This window comes from Salvelinus fontinalis, chromosome 30, assembly GCF_029448725.1.
Source record: "Salvelinus fontinalis isolate EN_2023a chromosome 30, ASM2944872v1, whole genome shotgun sequence".
In the NCBI taxonomy this organism is placed as follows: domain Eukaryota; kingdom Metazoa; phylum Chordata; class Actinopteri; order Salmoniformes; family Salmonidae; genus Salvelinus; species Salvelinus fontinalis.
In genome coordinates, this window is record NC_074694.1 from 35,816,821 (window position 1) to 35,841,077 (window position 24,257).

A 24,257-nucleotide genomic window follows, 5' to 3' on the forward strand; every position below is an offset into this window, starting at 1 on the left:
TCTCCTGAAAGGATGAACCAGGAAATTGTTTTTTTACCAACAGGTATTCTGTTGTAGTTCATTTTCGGAGAATGTAGGGTAGCAGTGACGCATAGATTCTGGTGTCTTTTGTATAAAAAGAAGAGTAACTGTAACACTTGTAATAGAAATGTATGAGCCAGAGACCCTTGTATGAGAGCTTTATTCCTTCCTTGGGTGTTCATTCATGTTCACATGGAGCTTTCCAAACAGATGGTTGAAGCTTTCAGCAGTGATCTGAGCCATGCGAGAGACCACATCCAGGGATGAAATACTGAACAAAGTGAACAAAAGAGGGAGAATGCTAGCTCTGTGGAACAGATTCAGCCTCTTCTACTTCATTCTATCGCCACTGCTGGAATCTATATACACTCGCCCAGGAATGGCCCCAAAGTTTTATATCAGCTGCACATTCAAGCTTAATTCATTCAACAACAAAAAAACATAACCAACCAATAACATAACATTCACTCAGGGGTGGGCAGTGCAAAGATAGAAACACGGGAGGGTAAATAGGGGACACATTCACAGTTTACAGGCAAAAGAACGAGAGCAGAAATTGGGGCTGGAGGGAGGGAGTGGGCTGGGGTGGGTGGGTGGGTCTGGGCCTTGTTTAGAAGCACTTGCGATGCACAATGGAAGGGCCGGCCTCGTCGTACTCCTGCTTGCTGATCCACATCTGCTGGAAGGTGGAGAGGGAGGCCAGGATGGAGCCACCAATCCAGACGGAGTACTTCCTCTCAGGTGGGGCGATGATCTGGTAACACAGAATATGTCATTTAATACACAGAATGAGCAAATCACATATGTGCAGTGAATAAGGTACAGTACAATAAAGCTTAGTAAGACAAAATCAATGATATTTAGCTTTAGATTGAGTCTGAACAACTTGCATGAAATCATGAAACATTTATCAAGACAAAGATTTATATTTAAAGTAAAGAGGTCAAAAGAATAATTGCGTTGAAATGGACCAATATCATTACTGGCTGTGAATGGCAAAAATAGACCTTTAAATTAGGACGAATACTATACCGAACAAGGTAAAGTCCCTTTATAACATCTCACACAGTGACTTGTAAGTTAACTCTGGATGTTAGTATTTTCTACACACCTTGATCTTCATGGTGCTGGGGGCCAGAGCTGTGATCTCCTTCTGCATTCTGTCTGCGATGCCAGGGTACATGGTAGTACCTCCTGACAGGACGTTGTTGGCGTACAGGTCCTTACGGATGTCAATGTCACACTTCATGATGCTGTTGTAAGTGGTTTCATGGATACCAGCGGACTCCATGCCTGGGGAGAAACCAGAGGAAATCACACAGAGTCACAAGAGACAGAGATAGATCCTTGTTTCAAACTGTTGAGAGAACGGCAGATGGAGAGAGTGAAAAAGGGATACAAAAAAACAGAGTGGGATTACCGATGAAGGAGGGCTGGAAGAGGGTCTCGGGGCAGCGGAATCTCTCATTGCCGATGGTGATGACCTGACCGTCGGGCAGCTCATAGCTCTTCTCCAGAGAGGAGGAGGAGGCAGCGGTGGCCATCTCATTCTCAAAGTCCAGGGCCACGTAGCACAACTTCTCCTTGATATCGCGAACAATTTCTCTCTCAGCTAGAGATAGGAGAATAAGGGGGAGATTAGGTCAAGGATTGATTGGTAGTTTGGCAGAACAGCACTTCTGTATCCGCGTAGGCCTCTGCTTAAAAGTCATATACTGTACAGTGTGAGAGAATATAGTGTCATCAGAGATTTGCCCATCCCAGAGTTCCTACTGACCGGTGGTGACGAATGAGTAGCCCCTCTCGGTCAGGATCTTCATGAGGTAGTCAGTGAGATCGCGGCCAGCCAGGTCCAGACGCATGATGGCGTGGGGCAGGGCATAACCCTCATAGATGGGGACGTTGTGGGTGACACCATCACCAGAGTCAAGGACAATACCTGTGGAGGTTTAGGAGGACACCGTTTTTGGGAGGACACAAGGGTAAGACCCAGTGGAACTGAATGGTCAGTATAAAACGAGGCTGGTTTTGACTGGTGTGTTAGACTGACCTGTTGTGCGACCAGAGGCGTAAAGGGACAGAACAGCCTGGATAGCTACATACATGGCTGGAACGTTGAAGGTCTCAAACATAATCTAGAACAGGACCATTTGTTTAGGTTACAGTGTTATTTTTTCACACTAACATTTTGACAGTGAGCATATCATTCTCATGGCACTAATCAAAGGTCATAGCCTCGTGTAACACATTTCTTCTGTATATATCAAGAGCATTACAGAGCCTTAAAAGGCTAGGTAGGAGATATACATTGGACCAAGTCCCAGCTGTAGTGTATGAGGGTCATCACCTGGGTCATCTTCTCCCTGTTGGCTTTGGGGTTAAGGGGGGCCTCTGTCAGCAGGGTGGGGTGCTCCTCTGGGGCCACACGGAGCTCATTGTAGAAAGAGTGATGCCAAATCTGCCAATCAACACAAAACACACAAACCAATCAAACTACAGCCTCACCACAACCTGGTGAAAAAAAAGGGGTTCGATTGAGGCCCTTGTTGAAATCCCAACACAAAAACATTGAGGTCGATTTTGAGAGAAATGTACGATTCTAAGTGAATAACACCATCTGTTGAGGGGATGACAGCATGTGCTCTGAGATAATTGGTTGACATGTTTGTCTCTTAGTCACCGGGGATGAGTCATAGCTAAATTACATGACAAGACTGCCATGGTGGAGGATGGGGGGCGCCATTAGCCTAACATCTCTTTAGCCAACTCCATCTTTATCTAACCAATGATCATGCCGTAGTTCTGAGAATAGATCCTGGATCTAAATGCCACTGGATGGATCCCAAAGTGCCACCCGGGGAGTTGTGTTGGCTGAGGGGCTATTTTTGGGTGACACGATGGAAAATGAACGTACATCAAATTCCATGTTAGAGGGTGTTCCTGTTTTCCAATGTGATTTTTTTTTACGGTCGTCTAAGTCATGTGTGTTTTATGAGTCTGTGTGTCGTTGCTGTATTGTGTGTAGTAGGGTGTGGTAGGCTTACTTTTTCCATGTCATCCCAGTTTGTGATGATGCCGTGCTCGATGGGGTACTTCAGGGTCAGGATACCTCTTTTGCTCTGCGCCTCGTCACCCACATAACTGTCTTTCTGTCCCATGCCCACCATCACACCCTGGGGAGAGAAACCGGCTGCTCAGAAACACACTCACCACACTGTAAAGGGGATGCCATTGCTAGCACTGAAATTCAACAAATAGACTTTGCTGTGTGGAGACTTAAACCATGATGGGTAAAAAAAGGTGAAACATTTAAATAAAAATGCTTTGAAATTAAGATAACAAGGACCATGAAAGACTACGGTCAAAAAGGGGATGATTTCCCATCGCCCAATCAGAAGTCGGTTACATCCATCCGCTCTTTTGATGGACAAATGGCGGCTCACCTGATGTCTGGGACGGCCCACGATGGAGGGGAATACTGCCCTGGGGGCGTCGTCCCCGGCGAAGCCTGCCTTGCACAGACCGGACCCATTGTCGCACACAAGGGCGGTGCTCTCTTCGTCGTCACACATTGTCAATTCTTTGCTTTACCTTCCTTACTCCGACTGGAGACAATCACTGCAGGGGCACCAAACAGAAGAGTAAGTTAACATCTACAGATTGGTAGATTAGTGTGTGTGTGTGTGTGTGTGTGTGTGTGTGTGTGTGTGTGTGTGTGTGTGTGTGTGTGTGTGTGTGTGTGTGTGTGTGTGTGTGTGTGTGTGTGTGTGTGTGTGTGTGTGTGTGTGTGTGTTTTATGTGTGAGTAAGTCTATCCCTCTAAAGTAATGTGACCACACCCTTCTGAGGTGAATTCATGAAAACCGTAAACCATAACAAAAGTCTGGTGTGGCAATTATTGACATCAATTCATGCAGGAATACATGGCTCAGGTAAATCCACTAGTGCGTACCAAAATGTGAAAAAAGGATGTAGGCTATTCCTATTAAAAGTGAAAAAGTCCATTTGGAAAGTTGGCATGTGCTTGGAGTACAATATAAATACATTTTTCCAAAAGCCTATGAAGCACTTTGTTATACAATGTTATAATACTGTAAAAATGTAACATTAATAGCAGAACATTCATGATTAAGACCAAAACTCCCCATAGGATTTACCCTACAACCCTCCTGAGTTAGGGTTAGGGATGTACTTCCGTCTGTAATGAATGAATTCAGCACCCTGGGAAAACTTCCTAATTAGGAAATGATGCGACATCATGTCTGTCTTTGGACTGGACTTTGAAAACCTTTCTCCTTCACTCCCTTTCTCTCTGGTCCTGCCTGTCTACAATCGTAAAAAAAAAAATAGAAAGGAGAGAAACACGACAGGGATGGGAGGGAGAGAGAGAGAGAGGGCAGCAGAATCAAGGAGAACCATATTTAGTCATAAACCTTTGGAATAGAGGATTTCCAAATCTTTCCAGCAGAGGGTACCATGAGCAGCTAAGATGGAGTTCACTGCTGAAAGTTGGCCGGCGTTGAACTCTTCAAGACTCCCATCATTTGCAGAACATAACAGAGGCCCCTATATGCAACCAGTCATCATCTCATTTGCATATTTCAACAGCTTTTCACATTTCAAAACTGTAGACAGTGTTTTCCAAAACGTTCAAACTTTCCAAACGGACTACTTAACACTCTATGAGACAATCTATGAGCCTGACTGTCCCCAAGAGACGTTTCAAGACTTTGAGGGAATTGTTTCTCTTGCGTTATGGCACTGACCCAGCTGTCTAATACCATGATCAACTAACTGAAAAAACAATTCATAATTGATAACAGGTATCTTAGCCTATACCATAGTTGCAACAAGACATTGCAAATTGAGCATTTACAACTGTGTTATTCTACCACACTCTTTCAAGCAGCAACACTTGCTTCTTCAACCACAAATCCTAAATGAACCACAACAGCATGAGGCTTAAGATCTCTTCCAAGAGCCGGGACACTTAATACCCACAACAGACCACAGTGACTTAGTTGTGAGACTTCAAAAGCCCTGTCTTGCATTAACATACACCTGTGAGATTCGCCAAAGCTCTTCAAGGCTAATGAGCTTGGTTTTAAATTGAGCAGCCGTCTGTGCTCTAAGGTGCTGACCCCTGCAGTTGACTCAGACTAGCAGATTAGCAGCTAACAATTTTGCAGGTGTCGACTTGAGGCAGTCAGGCAGACCGGCGGGCAGGAGAGGGGGAGAGGGTAGGAGAGCAGAGAAGAGGAGGAAAGAAGTGGAGAGAAGAGGAAAGAAGATGATAGGAGAGGAGCAGGGAGGAGAGAGGACAGAGAGGGGCTGAGAAGAGCAGGGAAGAGAGAGGGGGAAAGGAGAGGTGAGGTGGTGGCCTACTTACCCTGACAGTGCTTGGCCGGGGTATGCCTCTCAAGGATGGTGTGCCCCCTCACTGGCCTGGGGAGAGTTTATGTAGCTCCCAGACCCTATCCTCCACTTCCCCCTCCCACTTCCCAAACATGGAGCCGGGGCTGCACTCTCCCTGTCTGCCTCACTCAGCCAGAGCCTTATAGGGATGGCCGGGGAAAAACAGTCCAATCCTAGTGCTTTAGTGGAGGGCCCCAGTTCCATCATTCAGAGCATTCCAGGGGCCTTTTTTCTGTGAAAGGCAGGAGATCTCACCATCCTGGAACATAAACACACTGCACAGAGCTCATAGGACTGCCCCCTGTGACACACAGGGCCCTAATACACACACAGACTGAGTGACACGGAAGAGTGAAACGGGTTAGGTCACAAATACAGCCTATAGGTGCTGTTTGAATTGGCATCAGTTAGATGAGGAAATATTCGATCAGTGTGAAGAAATATTATTTCTTTTCAGTTGAGGTAGAGGTCTGTTAATTTGTATAACTATGGAATATCCTGACCTTTCAAAATGTCAGTGTCACGCCCTGACCTTAGAGATCCTTTTGTTGTCTCTATTTTGGTTTGGTCAGGGTGTGAGTTGGGGTGGGTATTCTATGTTCTATTATTTGTATTTCTATGTTTTGGCCGGGTAGGGTTCTCAATCAGGGACAGCTGTCTACCGTTGTCTCTGATTGAGAACCATACTTAGGTATCCCTTTTTCCCACCTGTCTTTGTGGGAAGTTGACTCTGTTTATGGCACATAGCCTTTAGCGTCACGGTTTGTTTTGTAGTGTTTATTGTTTTTGTCGGCATTTCCAATAATAAAGAGAAAATGTACGCTGACCACGCTGCACCTTGGTCCTCCTCCTTCACCAGCCGTGACAGTCAGATTGTTATTCTACACACTTTTTCTCAGTGCTTCTCTGGAACGATCTTCCAACCCAACTTGTAACTGTCGGTGATAACCCACACTGAAAGGAGAGTGGTCACACTTTATTTGGATAATCTCATATAGTTGATCTTCAGATGGTCATACTAACACTAAACTATTTGTTGATAAGCAACTGGTTGCTACGGTTACTGTTTAGGATTAGGATAAGGGTTAATGTTAGGGTTAGGGTTAGGGTTAGTAGATAGTTAGTTGAAATGTTGTTGACAGTTATTGAACATCTACGGAACATCTACAAACCATCTACTTGGAACAATTCAGATAAAGTGAGTGTTACCAAAAGTGCTCCCGTTTGTGAGCGGCGGCTTGGGTAGGTAGACCTTGAGACCATTGCGAGGAAAAGTGAAGTTGAGGCTTTACTAATGGTGCTGAAAGAACCTGTCACCAACTGCCCATTGCCACAGCGCTGAGACCCACAGAAAGTGGCATGTTGAGTCGCTGGCTCTTAGTATTACAAAGGCTACATCCCTCTGCTCTAACAGTCAGGGGGTCAGATGAACGGTTCTCCCCTGGTCAAAAAGCACTTTAGGGCCATTTCATTCTATAGTCAAAAGCTTAAGTGCCCCTTTAAGTTGAAGCTAAATAGATGCCGTTATTATTGAACTATATGAGGTGCCGCTGGTCATAAGTTGGGGATGGGACGGTAATCATCATCTACCCTGGCGCTGGTGGGATCCCATACTGTAAACCCATGAGCTCATCTTCAGACGGATTGGCCGGGTGTTGTCTCAGGTCCCAGGCTCTCTGGGCTCTCTGCTTGTCTGATGAGGTATGCTACGCTACAACAACGTACTGACAATGGCCAGCACAAAGCCATATCAGGATGAGAGACAGCAGGGGAGAGAGGGAGATTTGAAAAGGGGTGGAGAGAAGGGGAGAGAGAGGGAATAAGGAAGTGAGAGAGTAAGAATATTATCAGCATGACTGGAGGGCTATTGGGTTTGTGGTTGAGCTAACTAAATGTACTGTGAAAGGCTATTGTCAGTGAATATGAATTGTCATTAGATGCAAATGGTACAGCAATCCCTCTGAAACAGTTCAAATGGTCAGGACTCATCAGACTGTGCAAAATAATGTAGTTGTCACCCGGTGATCAACAGCTTTAAGGCTACAGCAAAATCTATATTTTTCATTGAAGTTTAAAAAGTAAATATTTTTCTTTCTCTGCCATAAATCTTGAAATAACGTTCTCAATTCATTCTCATGTTCTACAAAGTCACGAGGATGATATTTGACTGATTTTGTTCCAGGGAATTCTCAGTCCTGTTGTATTAAAGGATTCGTCATGTTCAGTAGTACAGAAGCTAAACTGTTTCATGGAAAAAAATGCTTGGAATGTTAGGTCTGCTGTCAAAAATAAATGCAGTTGGTTGTAGCCCACACTCCATCATAGGCTGACGCTAGCTGATGCTGGTATTCCTTTGGTTCATACTTTTAACACTTGGAATTAGCAACAAGATGTTGTACAGCAAGATGGCCAAATGTACCACATTATAAGACTTTTCATTTATTGTAACACAACGGCAAAATGATTCAACAGTACACAGCTCTCCCAATATTGTTTAACTAGTCAGACTTGCACATCTCTACAAAGTGGCCCTTTACCAATACATGACCTTTGCAATACTAGCATGGCTGGTGTTTATCACTGTCTGTCAGCGTGAAATCCCTCAAATTGGAGGTCAGCTTTACACGTGGATGGAAAGCCACTGATCTGCCTCCCACTCGGCTACAGTAACAGCGTGCAGAAGATTTGAATGCAGCACCAAAAAAGGAGCTGTTCAGTAAACAAGGAGAGACTTGGCAGACCACGCTTCCTCAAGGCATGTAGGGAAGAAATCATCCCACTGAAGGTGTGGTCTGGGAAAAAACATACCCTCACTCTATTTTGTGTGTGTGTGTGTGTGTGTGTGCGTGCGTGCGTGTGCGTCTGCATCTACGTAATACTGTCGGTAAAAGGCGCTCCGCGTGTTTAAACTAAAGATATCCTTTGCACCCCATCAGTCAGCGTGCGCTCACTTATTTCCATGTCTAGCTGCACTCTTTACTTCCTCTCCTCTCTTGCAGCGACTTCTCTTCTCCTTTATGAGACCTCCTCTCATTCTTTGCCTCATTGAAGGCACATCTGCGTGCCTAAATGATAGTAACGGCAGCAACTAATTCAGTGAGCCTTGTTTTGAAAGACGATGCATAACACACTGCACCATTCGGAAGACCATGGGTATACAGCATCATGTAAGACATGTTATCTGTCTGAGAGGTTCTAAAGAAACATGATAGTCATCATAACCTCGTGTCACGTAACTTTACAAACATCTCTGCCCCTCAGTATCTTCCACCTATGCCTCTTTCAATGAATCGAGTTAGCAGCATTTATTGGGGAAAGTGGCTGTAGACCATTACATCTCCCTCAACACAGCTACTGCTGCTACTGTTCCGACTATCAGCGTTGATATCAATTCTCTCCACATTAAATCCTCATCTGACATCAGACATCAACCGATCAGAGCAGGCCAGTGTGTGCAGCAGGCCAGTGTGTGCAGCAGGGCGTTGGGCTCTTGCAGGGATCTATTGGCATGTGCTTTGACCGAAAATGGCAAAGCAGCTGTGGTCTTTAAGGACGTTCCCTGCTGCCGTCTCATTGGACGCTTAGCATCAACAGGCATCTGCTCACAACCAGCTCTGGAATGTCTTATGGTTACTCCTCGCAAGCAAGGCCTGAGCCCGCACCCATTTTCTTCCTGTTTTGAGTGTGTCTCTCTCCCTGTATGTATGTGTATGTGTATGTGTATGTGTGTGTGTGTGTGTGTGTGTGTGTGTGTGTGTGTGTGTGTGTGTGTGTGTGTGTGTGTGTGTGTGTGTGTGTGTGTGTGTGTGTGTGTGTGTGTGTGTGTGTGAGAGAGAGAGTGAGAGAGAGAGAGGGAGAACGAGAACATTGTGTTAGCTAACTCGAGTACAGATGCAGAACCTCAATACTCTTCAGATTTCAGTTCCTTGTTCCAGTTCCTTAATGTGCTCTGATTGGTCAAAGGATTTGAAGGTCTCAACCATATTGCTTTCACCAACCAAATCCAATCAAATCTGTGGTAATGAGGTGAAGAAGATGAGAAAAAGAAGACAGAATGCCCTGTTGGGTAAACCTATGGATATTATCTGGTGTAATCAGTCTTGTCTCTGTTGGCTTCCACCTCTTTTACTGTTGTATTTAGCCTCACCTGACCTCTGGCCTACTGGTATCCCCCTTTCCCTTTACGGCCCTCACTGTCTGCTTCTGCGAAGCACTGGCACTCTCTGTACTCCATGTGTCTTTTCCTCTCTCGCCCTCTTGTGGCATAATAATAGCTTTTGTTTTTCAGCAAAACATCTTTAGGTAAGAGTTCCTATTCAGATATTTTGATTTCAGATTCAACCCAACTGACACTACCTACCTAGAGAGTTGTCATCTGTATTTTTCATAGCTGTTTACATACCACCACAGTCAGAGGCTGGCACTAAGACAGCATTGAACGAGCTGTATTCCGCCATAAGCAAACAAGAAAACTGTCACCCTCCTAGAAGCCAGGGACTTTAATGCAGGGAATCTTAAATCAGTTTTACCAAATTTCTATCAGCATGTTAAATGTGCAACTAGAGGGGAAAAAAACTCTGGACCACCTTTACTCCACACACAAAGACACATACAAAGCTCACCCTCGCCCTCCATTTGGCAAATCTGAACATAATTCTATCCTCCTGATTTCTGCTTACAAGTGAAAATTAAGCAGGAAGCATCAGTGACTAGATCAATAAAAAGTGGTCAGATGAAGCAGATGCTAAGCTACAGGACTGTTTTGCTAGCACAGACTGGAATATGTTCCGGGATTCCTCTGATGGCATTGAAGACTACACCACATCAGTCACCGGCTTCATCAGTAAGTGCATTGATGACGTCGTACCCACAATGATAGTATGTACATACCCCAACCAGAAGCCATGGATTACAGGCAACATCCGCACTGAGCTAAAGGCTAGAGCTGCCGCTTTCAAGGAGCAGGTGTCACGGGTTACTAGGAGTGGAAGGTAGGAGTCAGGCGCAGAGAGCAGAGGGTTCAATGATTTGTATAATTTAATTCTCCGGAAAAAACGGTCACGCCAAACACAGGGCGCATACACACTGACCAACCCAGAACACAGGGCAAACGATCCAGAGAACAAAACACATCCACAATCCCGCACAAACCTAAGCGGGCCTAACAGGCTTAAATAGACCAAATTCAAGAAACACAAAAAGGAACAGGTGCAACTAATAAGACTAAACTAACAGAAAAGGAAAACGGGATCGGTGGCGGCTAGTAGACCGCCGAGCACCGTAGGAAACAGGCAGGGGAGCCACCTTCGGTGGGAGTCGTGACAGCAGGACTCTAACCCGGGAGTTTATAAGAAATCCCGCTATTCTCGCTTCGAGGCAAATAACACTGAAACATGCGTGAGAGCACCAGCTGTTCTGGAAGACCGTGTGATCACACTCTCCGCAGCCTATGTGAGTAAGACCTTTAAACAGGTCAACATTCACAAGGTTGCAGGGCCAAACGGATTACCAGGACTTGTACTGCTAGCATGCGCTGACCAACTGGCAAGTGTCTTCCCTGACATTTTCAACCTCTCCCTGTCTGAGTCTGTAATACCAACATGTTTCAAGCAGACCACCATAGTGCCTGTGCCCAAGAACACTAAGGTAACCTGCCTAAATGACTACCGACCCGTAGCACTCATGTCAGTAGCCATGAAGTGCTTTGAAAAGCTGGCTCACATCAACACCATCAACACCATTATCCCAGAAACCCAGACCCACTCCAATTTGCATACCGCCCCAACAGATCCACAGATGATGCAATCTCTATTGCACTCCACACTGCCCTTTCCCACCTAGACAAAAGGAACACCTATGTGAGAATGCTCTTCATTGACTACAGCTCAGCGTTCAACACCATAGTGCCCTCAAAGCTCATCAATAGGCTAAGAACCCTGGGACTAAACACCTCCCTCTGCAACTGGATCCTGGACTTCCTGACGGGCCGCCCCCAGGTAGTAACGGTATGTAACAACACATCCACCACGCTGAGGGCCCCTTAGGGGTGCATGCTCAGTCCCCTCCTGTACTCCCTGTTCACTCATGACTGCACGGCCAGGCACGACTCCAACACCATCATTAACTTTGCCGATGTTCACCGACAATGACGAGACAGCTTATATTGAGGAGATCAGAGACCTGGCCGTGTGGTGCCAGGACAACAACCTCTCACTCAACCGTGATCAAGACAAAGGAGATGATTGTGGACTACAGGAAAAAGAGGACCGAGCACACCCACATTCTCATCGACGGGGCTGCGGTGGAGCAGGTTGAGAGCTTCAAGTTCCTTGGTGTCCATAAACAAACTAACATGGTCCAAGCACCCCAAGACGGTCGTGAAGAGGGCACGACAAAACCTATTCCCCCTCAGGAGACTGAAGAGATTTCCCATGGGTCCTCAGGTCCTCAAAAGGTTCTACAGCTGCACCATCGAGAGCATCCTGACTGGTTGCATCGTTGCCTGGTATGGCAACTGCAAGGCCTCCAACCGCAAGGCACTACAGAGGGTAGTGCAAACGGCCCAGTACATCACTGTGGCCAAGCTTCATGCCATCTAGGCCCTCTATACCAGGCGGTGTCAGAGGAAGGCCCTAAAAATTGTCAAAGAGTCCAGCCACCCTAGTCATAGACTGTTCTCTCTGCTACCGCACGGCAAGTGGTACCGGAGCACCAAGTCTAGGTTCAAGAGGCTTCTAAACAGCTTCTACCCCCAAGCCATGAGACTCCTGATCACCTAATCAAATTGCTACCCAGACTATTTGCATTGACGCCCCCCCCCCCCCCTATTTTACACCGCTGCTACTCTCTGTTGTTATCATCTATGCATAGTCACTTTAATAACTCTACCTACAGTTGAAGTCGGAAGTTTACATACTGTAACGGTCCTGACCTGTTTTATGTTGTTTTTGTATGTGTTTATGGTCAGGGCGTGTGTTTTGGGTGGGCAGTCTATGTTTTCTGTTTCTATGTTGGTTTTGGGTTGCCTGGTATGGCTCTTAATTAGAGGCAGGTGGTTTGCGTTTTCCTCTAATTAAGAGTCATATTTAGGTAGGGTGTTCTCACTGTTTGTTTGTGGGTGATTGTCTTCCGTATCTGTGTTATGTCTTGCACCATACGGGACTGTTCGGTTGTTCGTTTCGTTTCGATGTAGTCTGTTTCCTGTCCGTAAGTGTTACGTTTAGTTATGTAAGTATATGTTCAGGTTTCGTCTACGTCGTTTTCTTGTTTTTGTATTTTTTAAAGTGTTTTGTTTTTTCGTGTTGCCATCGTCGTGTTAAATAAAAGATGGCTTATTTCCCTAATGCTGCATTTTGGTCTGATGATCCTTCTCTCCTCTCCTCGTCCGAGGATGAGGAGAGCGACAGCCCTTACACATACACTTAGGTTGGAGTCATTAAAACTTGTTTTTTAACCACTCCACAAATTTCTTGTTAACAAACGATAGTTTTGGCAAGTCGGTTAGGACATCTACTTTGTGCATGACACAAGTCATTTTTCCAACAATTGTTAACAGACAGATTATTTCACTTATAATTCACTGTATCGCAATACCAGTGGGTCAGAAGTTTACATACACTAAATTTACTGTGACTTCAAACTTGGAAAATTCCAGAATTATTCCAGAATTCTAGAAAATGTTGTAATGACTTTAGAAGCTTCTGATGGGCTAATTGACATAATTTGAGTCAATTGGAGGTGTACCTGTCGATGTATTTCAAGGCCTACCTTCAAACTCAGTGCCTCTTTGCTTGACATCATGGTTAAATCAAAAGAAATCAGCCAAGTTCTACAAAATTTGTAGACCTCCACAAGTTCGGTTCATCCTTGGGAGCAATTTCCAAACGCCTGAAGGTACCACGTTCATCTGTTCAAACAATAGTATGTAAGTATAAACAACATGGGACCACGCAGCCGTCATACCGCTCAGGAAGGAGACACGTTCTGTCTCCTAGAGATGAATGTACTTTGATGCGAAAAGTGCAAATCAATCCCAGAACAACAGCAAAGGACCTTGTGAAGATGCTGGAGGAAACAGGTACAAAAGTATCTATATCCACAGTAAAACGAGTCCTATATCGACTTAACCTGAAAAGCCGTTCAGCAAGGAAGAAGCCACTGCTCCAAAACAACTATAAAAAAGCCAGGCTACGGATTGCAACTGCACATGGAGACAAAGATCGCACTTTTTGGAGAAATGGTCTGATGATAGAAAAATATAACTGTTTGGCCATAATGACCATCGTTATGTTTGGAGGAAAAAGGGGGATGCTTTCAAGCTGAAGAACACCATCCCAACCGTGAAGCACGGGGGTGGCAGAATCATGTTGTGGGGGTGTTTTGCTGCAGGAGGGACTGGTGCACTTCACAAAATAGATGACAGCATGAGGCAGGAAAATGATGTGGATATATTGAAGCAACATCTCAAGACATCAGTCAGAAAGTTAAAGCTTGCTCGCAAATGGGTCTTCCAAATGGACAATGACCCCCAGCATACTTCCAAAGTTGTGGCAAAATGGCTTAAGGACAACAAAGTCAAGGTATTGGAGTGGCCATCACAAAGCCTTGACCTCAATCCCATAGAAAATTTGTGGGCAGAACTGAAAAAAACGTGTGCGAGCAAGGAGGCCTACAAACCTGACTCAGTTACAACAGTCCTGTCAGGAGGAATGGGACAAAATTCACCCAACTTATTGTGGGAAGCTTGTGGAAGGCTACCTGAAACGTTTGACCCAAGTTAAACAATTTAAAGGCAATGCTACCAAATACTAATTGAGTGTATGTAAACTTCTGACCCACTGGGAATGTGATGAAATAAATAAATGCTGAAATATATCATTCTGTCTGCTATTATTCTGACATTTCAAATTCTTAAAATAAAGTGGTGATCCTAACTGACCTAAGACAGGGAATTTTTACTCCGATTAATGTCAGGAATTGTGAAAAACTGAGTTTAAATGTATTTGGCTAAGGTGTATGTAAACTTCCGACTTCAACTGTACATGCACATATTACCTCAACTAACCGGTGCCCCCGCACATTGACTCTGTACCGGTTCCCCCCTGTATATAGTCTCACTATTGTTATTTTACTGCTGCTCTTTAATTACTTTTTACTTTTATTTCTTATTCTTATCCGTATTTTTTTTTTTTAACTACATTGTCGGTTAAGGGCTCGTAAGTAAGCATTTCACTGCTGTATTCGGCGCATGTGACTAATAACATTTGATTGGATTTGAAACAGAAACAGAAAACTCTCATTCCTGATGGTGAGTGGTCGACTACCTTTGTATTTCGAGTGAATAGCTGGATAATAGACCATGGCTCATACTGTATATGACCTACCAAGCCCTGCTTTTGATAAGCATCTGTTTATACTTGTCTTGACTTGTCTTTTGGGTTTTGGAGTTAGGTTACAAACTGTGATCCTCCCATTGCTGGAAATATTTTCCAAGCTTATCCCATACACAATGGTTGATTTCACTGTAAGGTACAACGCCTGTTGTATTTGGCACGTGACAAATAAAATTGGATTTGATTTGTAAGACTCATCTCAGCCGGAGTACTCACCATCATAGCAAAACCTAAACACCATCATTCTCACATATTATCCAATAGCAATGTTGTTCAGCTTTGTTTTAGAAAGAGACAGAGGATCTTAGGATACATCGCACTTCTAGTTGTCTTTAAAAGTGAACCATGAATTGCAAACACTAAATAATATAATATTCTCAATCTGTGTGATATTGCTTCAAACAGTGGTTCCCCACTTTGTGAGATCCTCTGTGATTCACTGACTTGCCTAGTTAAATAAAAGTGAAATAATAAAAAAATACAAAAATGCCAGTGCCTCTTGTGACCTCAACCCAGTGTTGACCACAACTCATGGACCAGTGGCAACACACCAGTGGGCCGCAAACCAATATCTGGAAAATACTGCTCTAAATACTATCATAACATTCACAAAGAATCCTACATGTTCACAAAGATATATTCAGAACATGTCATACAGTGTATTGCATAAGCCAGGAAATTAGTGTCTGATGGCTCTGTTTTGTCTGCAGAATTGTATTGTTCCTTCTCCTGTTCGGGAATTCTCCAATTACTTCTGGGAAATTCTCAATTGTCAATCTCAGGAAGATGTCCTTTTCCCTTTTTAGATGAGGCTTTGGCGAATTCATATTTGGTTTGAAAGTGTGGATGGGGGCAAGGTTGATTACTGCACTTTTATAAATAGTGGACTTCATTCTGTATTTCCCCTCGCGGGGAGGTCAGGAAATGTCTGCATCCTGTCACCAGTGGATTTTGGCACAACTTTCACCTGATTCCAGTAATATTGGAAAGGGCCTAATTAACATGAATACTATTGTCCATATATAGAAATTAAGAAAGAAAACTGTTTGTTAGAAATTCATAAAATGAGTACATGCTAATGTTTAAACATTTTGATCATGTTCAGGTCACATGGTCCAGAAAAAAACTCCTCGATCTTGTAATGAGCATTGACCTCTTTTGATCACAAGGTCACGATTAACAAAATAACACATTTGCGATGCAGCAAGACTTTCTTGAGAAGAAACCTTCTACTTAGACCACATGATTTATGAGTCATCTGCCTCTTAAAAGTGTCTCGAGCCCTAATGGACCACTAGTAGAAACATGCATCAATATAAATCTCTTTGGTGCACGGTGGCACACTCATGGGTTTCAAATTACTGTACGTAAATTATACTTATGTATATATACATCATATGAAACCATCATGGTTGTCCAGCATGCAGCGTTGCTGTATCTGAAAATTGGCATCTCCATGAATCAAAAACATTGTAAAACAAATAGGCTTACGTACAGAAACATTTTGATTAATGAAAGCGAGCCACACACATTTTTGGTTATAAGTTTTATTGCTCCTTGCTTTGTAACTAAAATGTTGGGGGTTATCTCTTGTTAATGCTGCATACAGCTTGAAACAGCTGAACATGTTGTTCTGTGATGCTCACCCGGTAGCACTGAGAAGTCAACACAATCATTCACAACAGTCTGCAGTCATTCAATCCCAGTCAAATTCATTCGGATAGATCTGACTAAACTGGTTCATTTAACCAGGTTTTAAATTTGACCTGAAAATGTTTGTACATTGTAGAGTCCATTGCATGAATCTTTAATATACAACAGTCATAGAAAATCTGCAGTCAGGCTATGCCATTATAAATAACACATTTAATTAAAAATAATTTTATTAAATACAGCTTTATCTTTACTATGCTAAATAACATCGACATATAATACAATATATCACAAAGTGATGCTCTCTGCATCCCATCCTTTTAACATAAAAGATATTCAAGATGTCCAATTGCACTTTCTTCTGTGCACAAATTCAGTCTGAATGCTTGTGCAATGTCCCAAAAACCCTGTCCCAATGTGTGAAGTACGGAGCATAGTTGGACTTGAACTTCAGATGGTGCAGGTCGTGGTGTGGAGCTCCACCGTAGAGCCCAAAGGGCACCAGTCTATGCGTGGACCAGGGCAGGTCATAGCCAGAGTGGTCCTCCACAGAAAGCCAGATATTCAGAACATAGAAGAGCATTTCTGTCAGGGGGTGGCAGCCCAGCAGCAGAGGGTTGACCCCAGCGAAGAATCCCAGTGACAGGGTTTCCCAGGCCCCAGAGTACTCAGTGGTCAGGGCGAAGGTGGATGTGTGCTTGTGATGCACCTTGTGGAATGTCCGGTACAGCCAGGGCACCTTATGGTGCAGCAGATGCCAGATGAAATATTGAAAGTCGAACAGCAGGAGGCAGGCGACCACGTCCCAGATGAGACGCAGCGTTCCGGGGGCCTCGGGCATGAAGCTGGCTGGTCTCCAGAACCAGTGCAGCACAGTGAGAGGGAAGAGGAACACTACATGGTTGTAGAGGGAGTGAGCCAGGCAGCTCCACATCATGGTCCAGGAGACATGGCTATTCTGCTGGATCTTAAAGGTCCTGATCCAGGCCAGCCTGGGGGAGAGGAGGTCCAGCACCACGAAGGGCAGGCAGAAGGTGAGGTAGACACTGAGGGAGAAAAGCACAGGGAAGAAAGGTGATCTGAGCCACACATTATATCCCAGTATGAAGCCCCATAGGCTCTGTAGAAGCATTGTGTTCAGTCTTGTGTGTGAGCTTGACGTGCGTGTTTAAACAACCTCCTGCAAAAGCTCTCCCTTTTTATGAGTTCTCTGTGAAAAGTATCCGCCCACACATGTCCTTATATAGCCTTACTAAACTTCCTGTTGACCTTTTACAGTGTCTTCAGAAAGTATTCATACCCCTTGACTTATTCCACACTTAGCTCCGTTATCTGATTCGGAGTATGATTGTTCTGTGTGCCTGCAATAAAAATCTCAATACAATCATTAAATAAATACATTTATAACCAGAAATGAGTGTTGTTCTAAGCTAAGGTATATCAAGCTAAGGTATATCAAATGAGGTGGGTTGAACATTTTTATTTTGCCAGGAGCAAACGACGTGGTGAGAGCTGATGGAGGTCTGACCCACTGACAGTCAGAGAGACTTTACCACTGTTACAACAGAGCCGTGACCCTCTGATGACTTAACCTGTGTAGCAGAATTCCTGTGAGAGCTGAGAACTAGGCATAGTGACTATGCAAACAGTAGGTGGTGCTGTTGATTGCTTTCTGTTTCCATTCCACTCATTTGCCTTCTATTCACATTCCAATGTGTGATGAAAGGAACTTTCCATTCATCAGTACTAGGGATGTGTTTCTGAACAGTATTATGTCAGTGCCAGAGGTCAAACAGAAAATGAAACCTCTCATTCCGGATGTTGAATGGTCGACTGCCTTGGTATTCAGAGTGAATAGCTGGATAATAGACCATTAGTCATTTATGATCTATCAAGCCCTGCTCCTGATAAACATCTGTTCACAAAACCAAAGTAATTACAACATTTTGTATGCATTATGAGGAATGTCAAGATAACTTTCTGTAAACTGCCTGTTGAAACTAACTAGGGGTTAGTTCGGGTCTATAATCCATCCTCATCTCCACTTAAAAGTCTATCCATCTAACCTACGATTCACACTTTTAAACATTTTTAAGCAGGTTACACAGGAACCCATCATATCAGAGGCATCTTTAATGTTCACACACATGACAGCACAAGGAGAGAGCGGGAGTGAGTCAAGTGGTGACTCTCCCTTTCTGAGATAAGATAAGGTAAGTTCAGTTCCACTTGTCTTGACTGGTTCTTTGGAGTCAGGTTACAAATTGAGATCCTCCCATTTCGGAAAATCCAGTGTGTACTTTCCAAGCTTACCTCACGCACATTCCCAAATCTCAATTCGGATCCTATCTGTGACAGTGCCGACCGGATCTGTGGGTTTATTTTGGCTCCATCCTCAATCACACAATCTGCCTTCTACAACCAATGTCCTTAGTGAACCACTTTATATTGATCAAATCAAATCAAATGTTATTTGTCACATGCGCCGAATACCACAAGTGTAGACTTTACCGTGAAATGCTTACTTACAAGCCCCTAAACAACAGTGCATTTCAAGAAGAAGAAAATATTTACCTAGTAGACTAAAATAAAAAGCAATAATAAAAGTAACACAATAAGAATAACGAGGCTATATACAGGGGGGCACCGGTACCGAGTCAGTGTGCGGGGGTCCAGGCTAGTTGAGGTAATCTGTACATGAAGGTGGGGGCGAAGTGACTATGCATATAACTATGCATATAACAAACAAACAGCGAGTGTTGATCTATACACAGCAAATTGGCCAGTGTTACCTCGTGTTGATTTTGCAGTGTAACATTTCTAGTGTTGATTCGGGTGTTACATGGACTCTGTAAGTGTAAGATTAACACCTATTGGTGTAAAAAAAAACGGTGTTGGTGTAAACAAAAACCACGCACATCATTATCATATTTCCCACCATGCCCTATTGCAGGCAGATTTTTAGATACTCCAGAAACTGTGTAGAAATGATAATGAATCTATATTTTTAAACAATTTAACCTCTGAACTATGTCTTCAATCACAGTATATTTTCAATATAGAGTTATTAGCGCCACTATTTAGCAGATTTGCTTGATTTTGTGGTCTCAAACCAGTGAGCTTAACATTCTTCATCACGAATATAGGCAACATTTTATTATTGACAATGAAAAAGGTGGGATTGTTGTTCCCTTGTCCAATAATTGGTACATTTACTATCAATATAGCATTAAAAACAGTTTTCCAGATTGCATTTTGGCAACAAAAAAATCCTTTGTGAATATTGGATAACGACAGACAACCTGGTTCAATTCGGGTCTCGAGGCAAAACCTGTCGAGAACCACTGGTTTAGGTAGTCTCATATCTTAGTGTTCCCAACCAGGCAGTCAATCTGAATTCAGGTTGTGGGTGAATAAAAATTCTAAATGTTGGATATCCCCACTCTGGCTGGATTCCAAAGGAATTACTCATCACTTTGCAAGCCAGCATAATGTGACTTGCAGGCCTGATGTGGCCTGAAAACCATGACTTTCAGGCCACTGTATTAAGGTAGAACTATGCCCATAAAATAAGGTCTTATGAAATATGTGCTTTATTGGGTAAAATCATATCATTTGAATGATAACATATTCATTTAGGAGTTCATTTGGTTAAGGCCACAGGACTGAAAATGGATGAATGCCACAACTATTTCTCTGTCACTAACAAATACAGTCATTGGTGGTACACTGCATTCGGAAAGTATTCAGACCCCTTGACTTTCCACATTTTGTTACGTTACAGCCTTATTCTAAAATGGATTTAAAAAATAATTGATGAAGGAATTGGTTTCCTATATGTTCATATCACAAATACCACCGAAGGTGGCTCCCCTTCCTGTTCGGGTGGCGTTCGTCGCCGGTCTACTAGCTGCCACCGATCCCTTTTTCCTTTTCGTTTATTTCTGTCTAATTGTTTTCACCTGTTCCTTGTTGGGGTTTTGGGATGGGTGCTATTTATGTTCGTTTTGCCCGCTGGTGTTTGTGCGGGCTTGTTGGTTGTTACGTTTGGTGATGTATCGTGTCTTGTTTTGGGTTTTCGCTGTCCAGTGTTTGTAACGAGGTTTGGGGTTTGTTTAGCGCCAGTGTTTTGGGCATTCACCCATGTTTTGGACCTGTTACGTTTTGGAAGGATATTAAAGCGTTTTCCCGTTCATTTCGCTCTCTGCATTTGACTCCTCACTCATTTCACTCACCCGTCGTTACAGTTCATTAACCAATTTAATTATACAAAGCAAACACTCTGTCCATTTCTAAGAATATGTAAGATCCTTATTTGCATAAAATAGATATAGACCCGTGTCCAAATTAATCAATAGTGTTTATTCTCGAGAGTACTCTGACGTACAAAACCGTTCTTTTTATCTCTTCTATTACTAACGCACATACATATACACTAATCTGGATTATCTCCTGAAGCCTTTTACCAGTTTATTACCCCTTAGCTGACAGTTCCAGCCCCACCCCCCCTTGAACTTGAACTATTCTACCTTATCTCCACAGAGTTATAGCTTAGAGGTTCAACCATAGGTTAATGATCCCTTAGTTTTCTTTAGGCACACACACAGACATTCCTTTCTACCCCCCCATGCTACCAAACAAATAATCCTGATGGTTAAGTTTCTGGGTAGAATTATTTAATCATTTATCTTAACCCTTGATAAAATATTCTAACAATAATCCTCATCAATCTACACACAATACCCCATAATGGCAATGCGAAAACAGGTATTACTTTTTTTTGCAAATACCTTATTTACATAAGTATTCAGACCCTTTGATATGAGACTCTAAATTGAGCTCAAGTGCATCTGTTTCCATTTATCAACTTGATTGGAGTTCACCTGTGGTAAATTCAATTGATTGGACATGATTTGGAAAGACACACATCTGTCTACACAAGGTCCGACAGTTGACAGTGCATCTCAGAGCAAAAAGCAAGCCATAGGGTTGAAGGAATTGTCCATAGAGCTCTTGACACAGGATTGTGTCAAGGCACAGCTCTTGGGAAGTGTACCAAAACATTTCTGCAGCATTGAAGGTCCCCAAGAACACAGTGGCCTCCATCATTCTTAAATGGAAGACTCTTTCAATCGGGGGAGAAAGGCCTTGGTCAGGGAGGTGACCAAGAACCCGATGGTCACTCTGACAGAGCTCCAGAGTTCCTCTGTGGAGATGGGAGAACCTTTCAGAAGGACAACCATCTCTGCAGCACTCCTCCAATCAGGCCTTTATGGTAGGGTGGCCAGACGGAAGCGACTCCTCAGTAAAAAGGCACATGACAGTCTGCTTGGAGTTTGCCAAAAGGCACCTTAAGGACTCTGAGACCATGAGAAACTAGATTATTTTGACTGATGAGACCAATATTTAACTCTTTGGCCTGAATGACTAACGTCACATCTGGAGAAAACCTGGCACCATCCCTACAGTGAAGCATGGTGGTGGCAGAATCATGCTGTGGGGATGTTTTTCATCGGCAGAGACTGGGAAAATGGTCAGAATTGAAGGAATGATGGATGGCGCTAAATAAAGGGAAATTCTTGAGGGAAACCTGTTTCAGTCTTCCAGAGATTTGACCCTGGGATGGAGGTTCACCTTCCAGCAGGACAATGACCCTAAGCATACTGCTAAAGCAACACTCGAGTGGTTTAGGGGGAAACATTTAAATGTCTTGGAATGGCCTAGTCAAAGCCCAGACCTCAATCCAATTGAGAATCAGTGGTATGACTTAAAGATTGCTGTACACCAGCGGAACCCATCCAACTTGAAGGAGCTGGAGCAGTTTTGCCTTGAAGAATGGGCAAAAATCACCGTGGCTAGATGTGCCAAGCTTATAGAGACATACCCCAAGAGACTTGCAACTGTAATTGCTGCAAAAGGTGGCTCTACAATGTATTGACTTTGGGGAGGGGGGGGGGGGGGGGTGAATAGTTATGCACGCTCTAGTTCTGTTTATTTGTCTTATTTCTTGTTTGTTTCACACAACAACAAAAAATTGCATCTTCAAAGTGGTAGGCATGTTGTGTAAATCGAATGATACAAACCCCCCATAAATCAATTTTAATTCCAGGTTGTAAGGCAACAAAATGGGAAAAATGGGGGTGAATGGGGGGTGAATACTTTCGCAAGCCAGTGTATGTCATTAAATATCTCAGAACACTGAGCTGGAGCTTACAACTATAAATAAACATTCTTACGCATCATGGTCTTGAAAAATGTCAATTCTTTCAAGAAACATTAAAACACAAGGTTCTTTAAACTTGATTCAAGAGGAATCAATGTTTAGGCCACCACTGAACTTTTGTTTGCTTTTAAAACAATATTTTCTAGGAATGTGCTCAAAACAAGAGAAAGAGATCATGATTATCAAAGGTTTACTGAGGAGCACTTATTGGTCTCTGGTGACCTCAGAAAGTATAAATCACACACAGGCAGATTTACTATATACAGTGGGGAGAACAAGTATTTGACACACTGCCGATTTGCAGGTTTTCCTACTTACAAAGCATGTAGAGGTCTGTAATTTTTATCATAGGTACACTTCAACTGTGAGACGGAATCTAAAAATCCAGAAAATCACATTGTATGATTTTTAAGTAATTAATTTGCATTTTATTGCATGACATAAGTATTTGATCACCTACCAACCAGTAAGAATTCCGGCTCTCACAGACCTGTTAGTTTTTCTTTAAGAAGCCCTCCTGTTCTCCACTCCACTACCTGTATTAACTGCACCTGTTTGAACTCGTTACCTGTATAAAAGACACCTGTCCACACACTCAATCAAACAGACTCCAACCTCTCCACAATGGCCAAGACCAGAGAGCTGTGTAAGGACATCAGGGATACAATTGTAGACCTGCACAAGGCTGGGATGGGCTACAGGACAATAGACAAGCAGCTTGGTGAGAAGGCAACAACTGTTGGCGCAATTATTAGAAAATTGAAGAAGTTCAAGATGACGGTCAATCACCCTCGGTCTGGGGCTCCATGCAAGATCTCACCTCGTGGGGCATCAATGATCATGAGGAAGGTGAGGGATCAGCCCAGAACTACACGGCAAGACCTTGGACCAAAGAGAACTGGGACCACAGTCTCAAAATAAACCATTAGTAACACACTACGCCATCATGGATTAAAATCCTGCAGCGCACGCAAGGTCCCCCTGCTCAAGCCAGCGCATGACGAGGCCCGTCTGAAGTTTGCCAATGACCATCTGGATGATCCAGAGGAGGAATGGGAGAAGGTCATGTGGTCTGATGAGACAAAAAGAGCTTTTGGTCTAAACTTCACTCGCCGTGTTTGGAGGAAGAAGAAGGAGGAGTACAACCCCAAGAACACCATCCCAACCGTGAAGCATGGAGGTGGAAACATCATTCTTTGGGGATGCTTTTCTGCAAAGGGGACAGGACAACTGCACCGTATTGAGGGGAGGATGGATAGGGCCATGTATCGCGAGATCTTGGCCAACAACCTCCTTCCCTCAGTAAGGACATTGAAGATGGGTCGTGGCTGGGTCTTCCAGCATGACAACGACCCGAAACACACAGCCAGGGAAACTAAGGAGTGGCTCCGTAAGAAGCATCTCAAGGTCCTGGAGTGGCCTAGCCAGTCTCCAGACCTGAACCCAATAGAAAATCTTTGGAGGGAGCTGAAAGTCTGTATTGCCCAGCGACAGCCCCGAAACCTGAAGGATCTGGAGAAGGTCTGTATGGAGGAGTGGGCCAAAATCCCTGCT

At 43.6% G+C, this 24,257-nt stretch overlaps 2 protein-coding genes across 2 annotated transcripts; both read right to left on the reverse strand.

Moving 5' to 3' along the window:
* Window positions 1–164: 164 nt before the first annotated feature.
* LOC129829127 (actin, aortic smooth muscle) lies at window positions 165–5,509 on the reverse strand. The gene is made up of 9 exons (XM_055890680.1): window positions 5,410–5,509; window positions 3,465–3,639; window positions 3,066–3,194; window positions 2,369–2,479; window positions 2,072–2,156; window positions 1,799–1,960; window positions 1,442–1,633; window positions 1,133–1,314; window positions 165–775 (listed from the first exon to the last, which is right to left on the reverse strand). Exons 2-9 carry the CDS (start codon window positions 3,591–3,593, stop codon window positions 632–634), a joined length of 1,134 nt encoding a protein of 377 aa, XP_055746655.1. The 5' UTR covers window positions 3,594–3,639; window positions 5,410–5,509; the 3' UTR covers window positions 165–631.
* A 10,858-nt stretch (window positions 5,510–16,367) lies between these two features.
* Window positions 16,368–17,751, reverse strand: LOC129829128 (cholesterol 25-hydroxylase-like protein). Its single transcript, XM_055890681.1, has one exon. The coding sequence runs from the start codon at window positions 17,610–17,612 to the stop codon at window positions 16,854–16,856; it is 759 nt and encodes a 252-aa protein (XP_055746656.1). The 5' UTR covers window positions 17,613–17,751; the 3' UTR covers window positions 16,368–16,853.
* Window positions 17,752–24,257: the final 6,506 nt, after the last annotated feature.

Bases quoted from the DNA above. Each gene is read 5' to 3' on its own strand.
- LOC129829127 (XM_055890680.1), bottom strand. From the start codon at position 3,593: ATGTGTGACGACGAAGAGAGCACCGCCCTTGTGTGCGACAATGGGTCC. The intron at 3,195-3,464 runs GTGAGCCGCCAT...TTCTCTCCCCAG, and splicing joins TGGGCCGTCCCAGACATCAG to GGTGTGATGGTGGGCATGGG. The intron at 776-1,132 runs GTGTGTAGAAAA...CTGTGTTACCAG, and splicing joins CCAGCACCATGAAGATCAAG to ATCATCGCCCCACCTGAGAG.
- LOC129829128 (XM_055890681.1), bottom strand. From the start codon at position 17,612: ATGCTTCTACAGAGCCTATGGGGCTTCATACTGGGATATAATGTGTGG.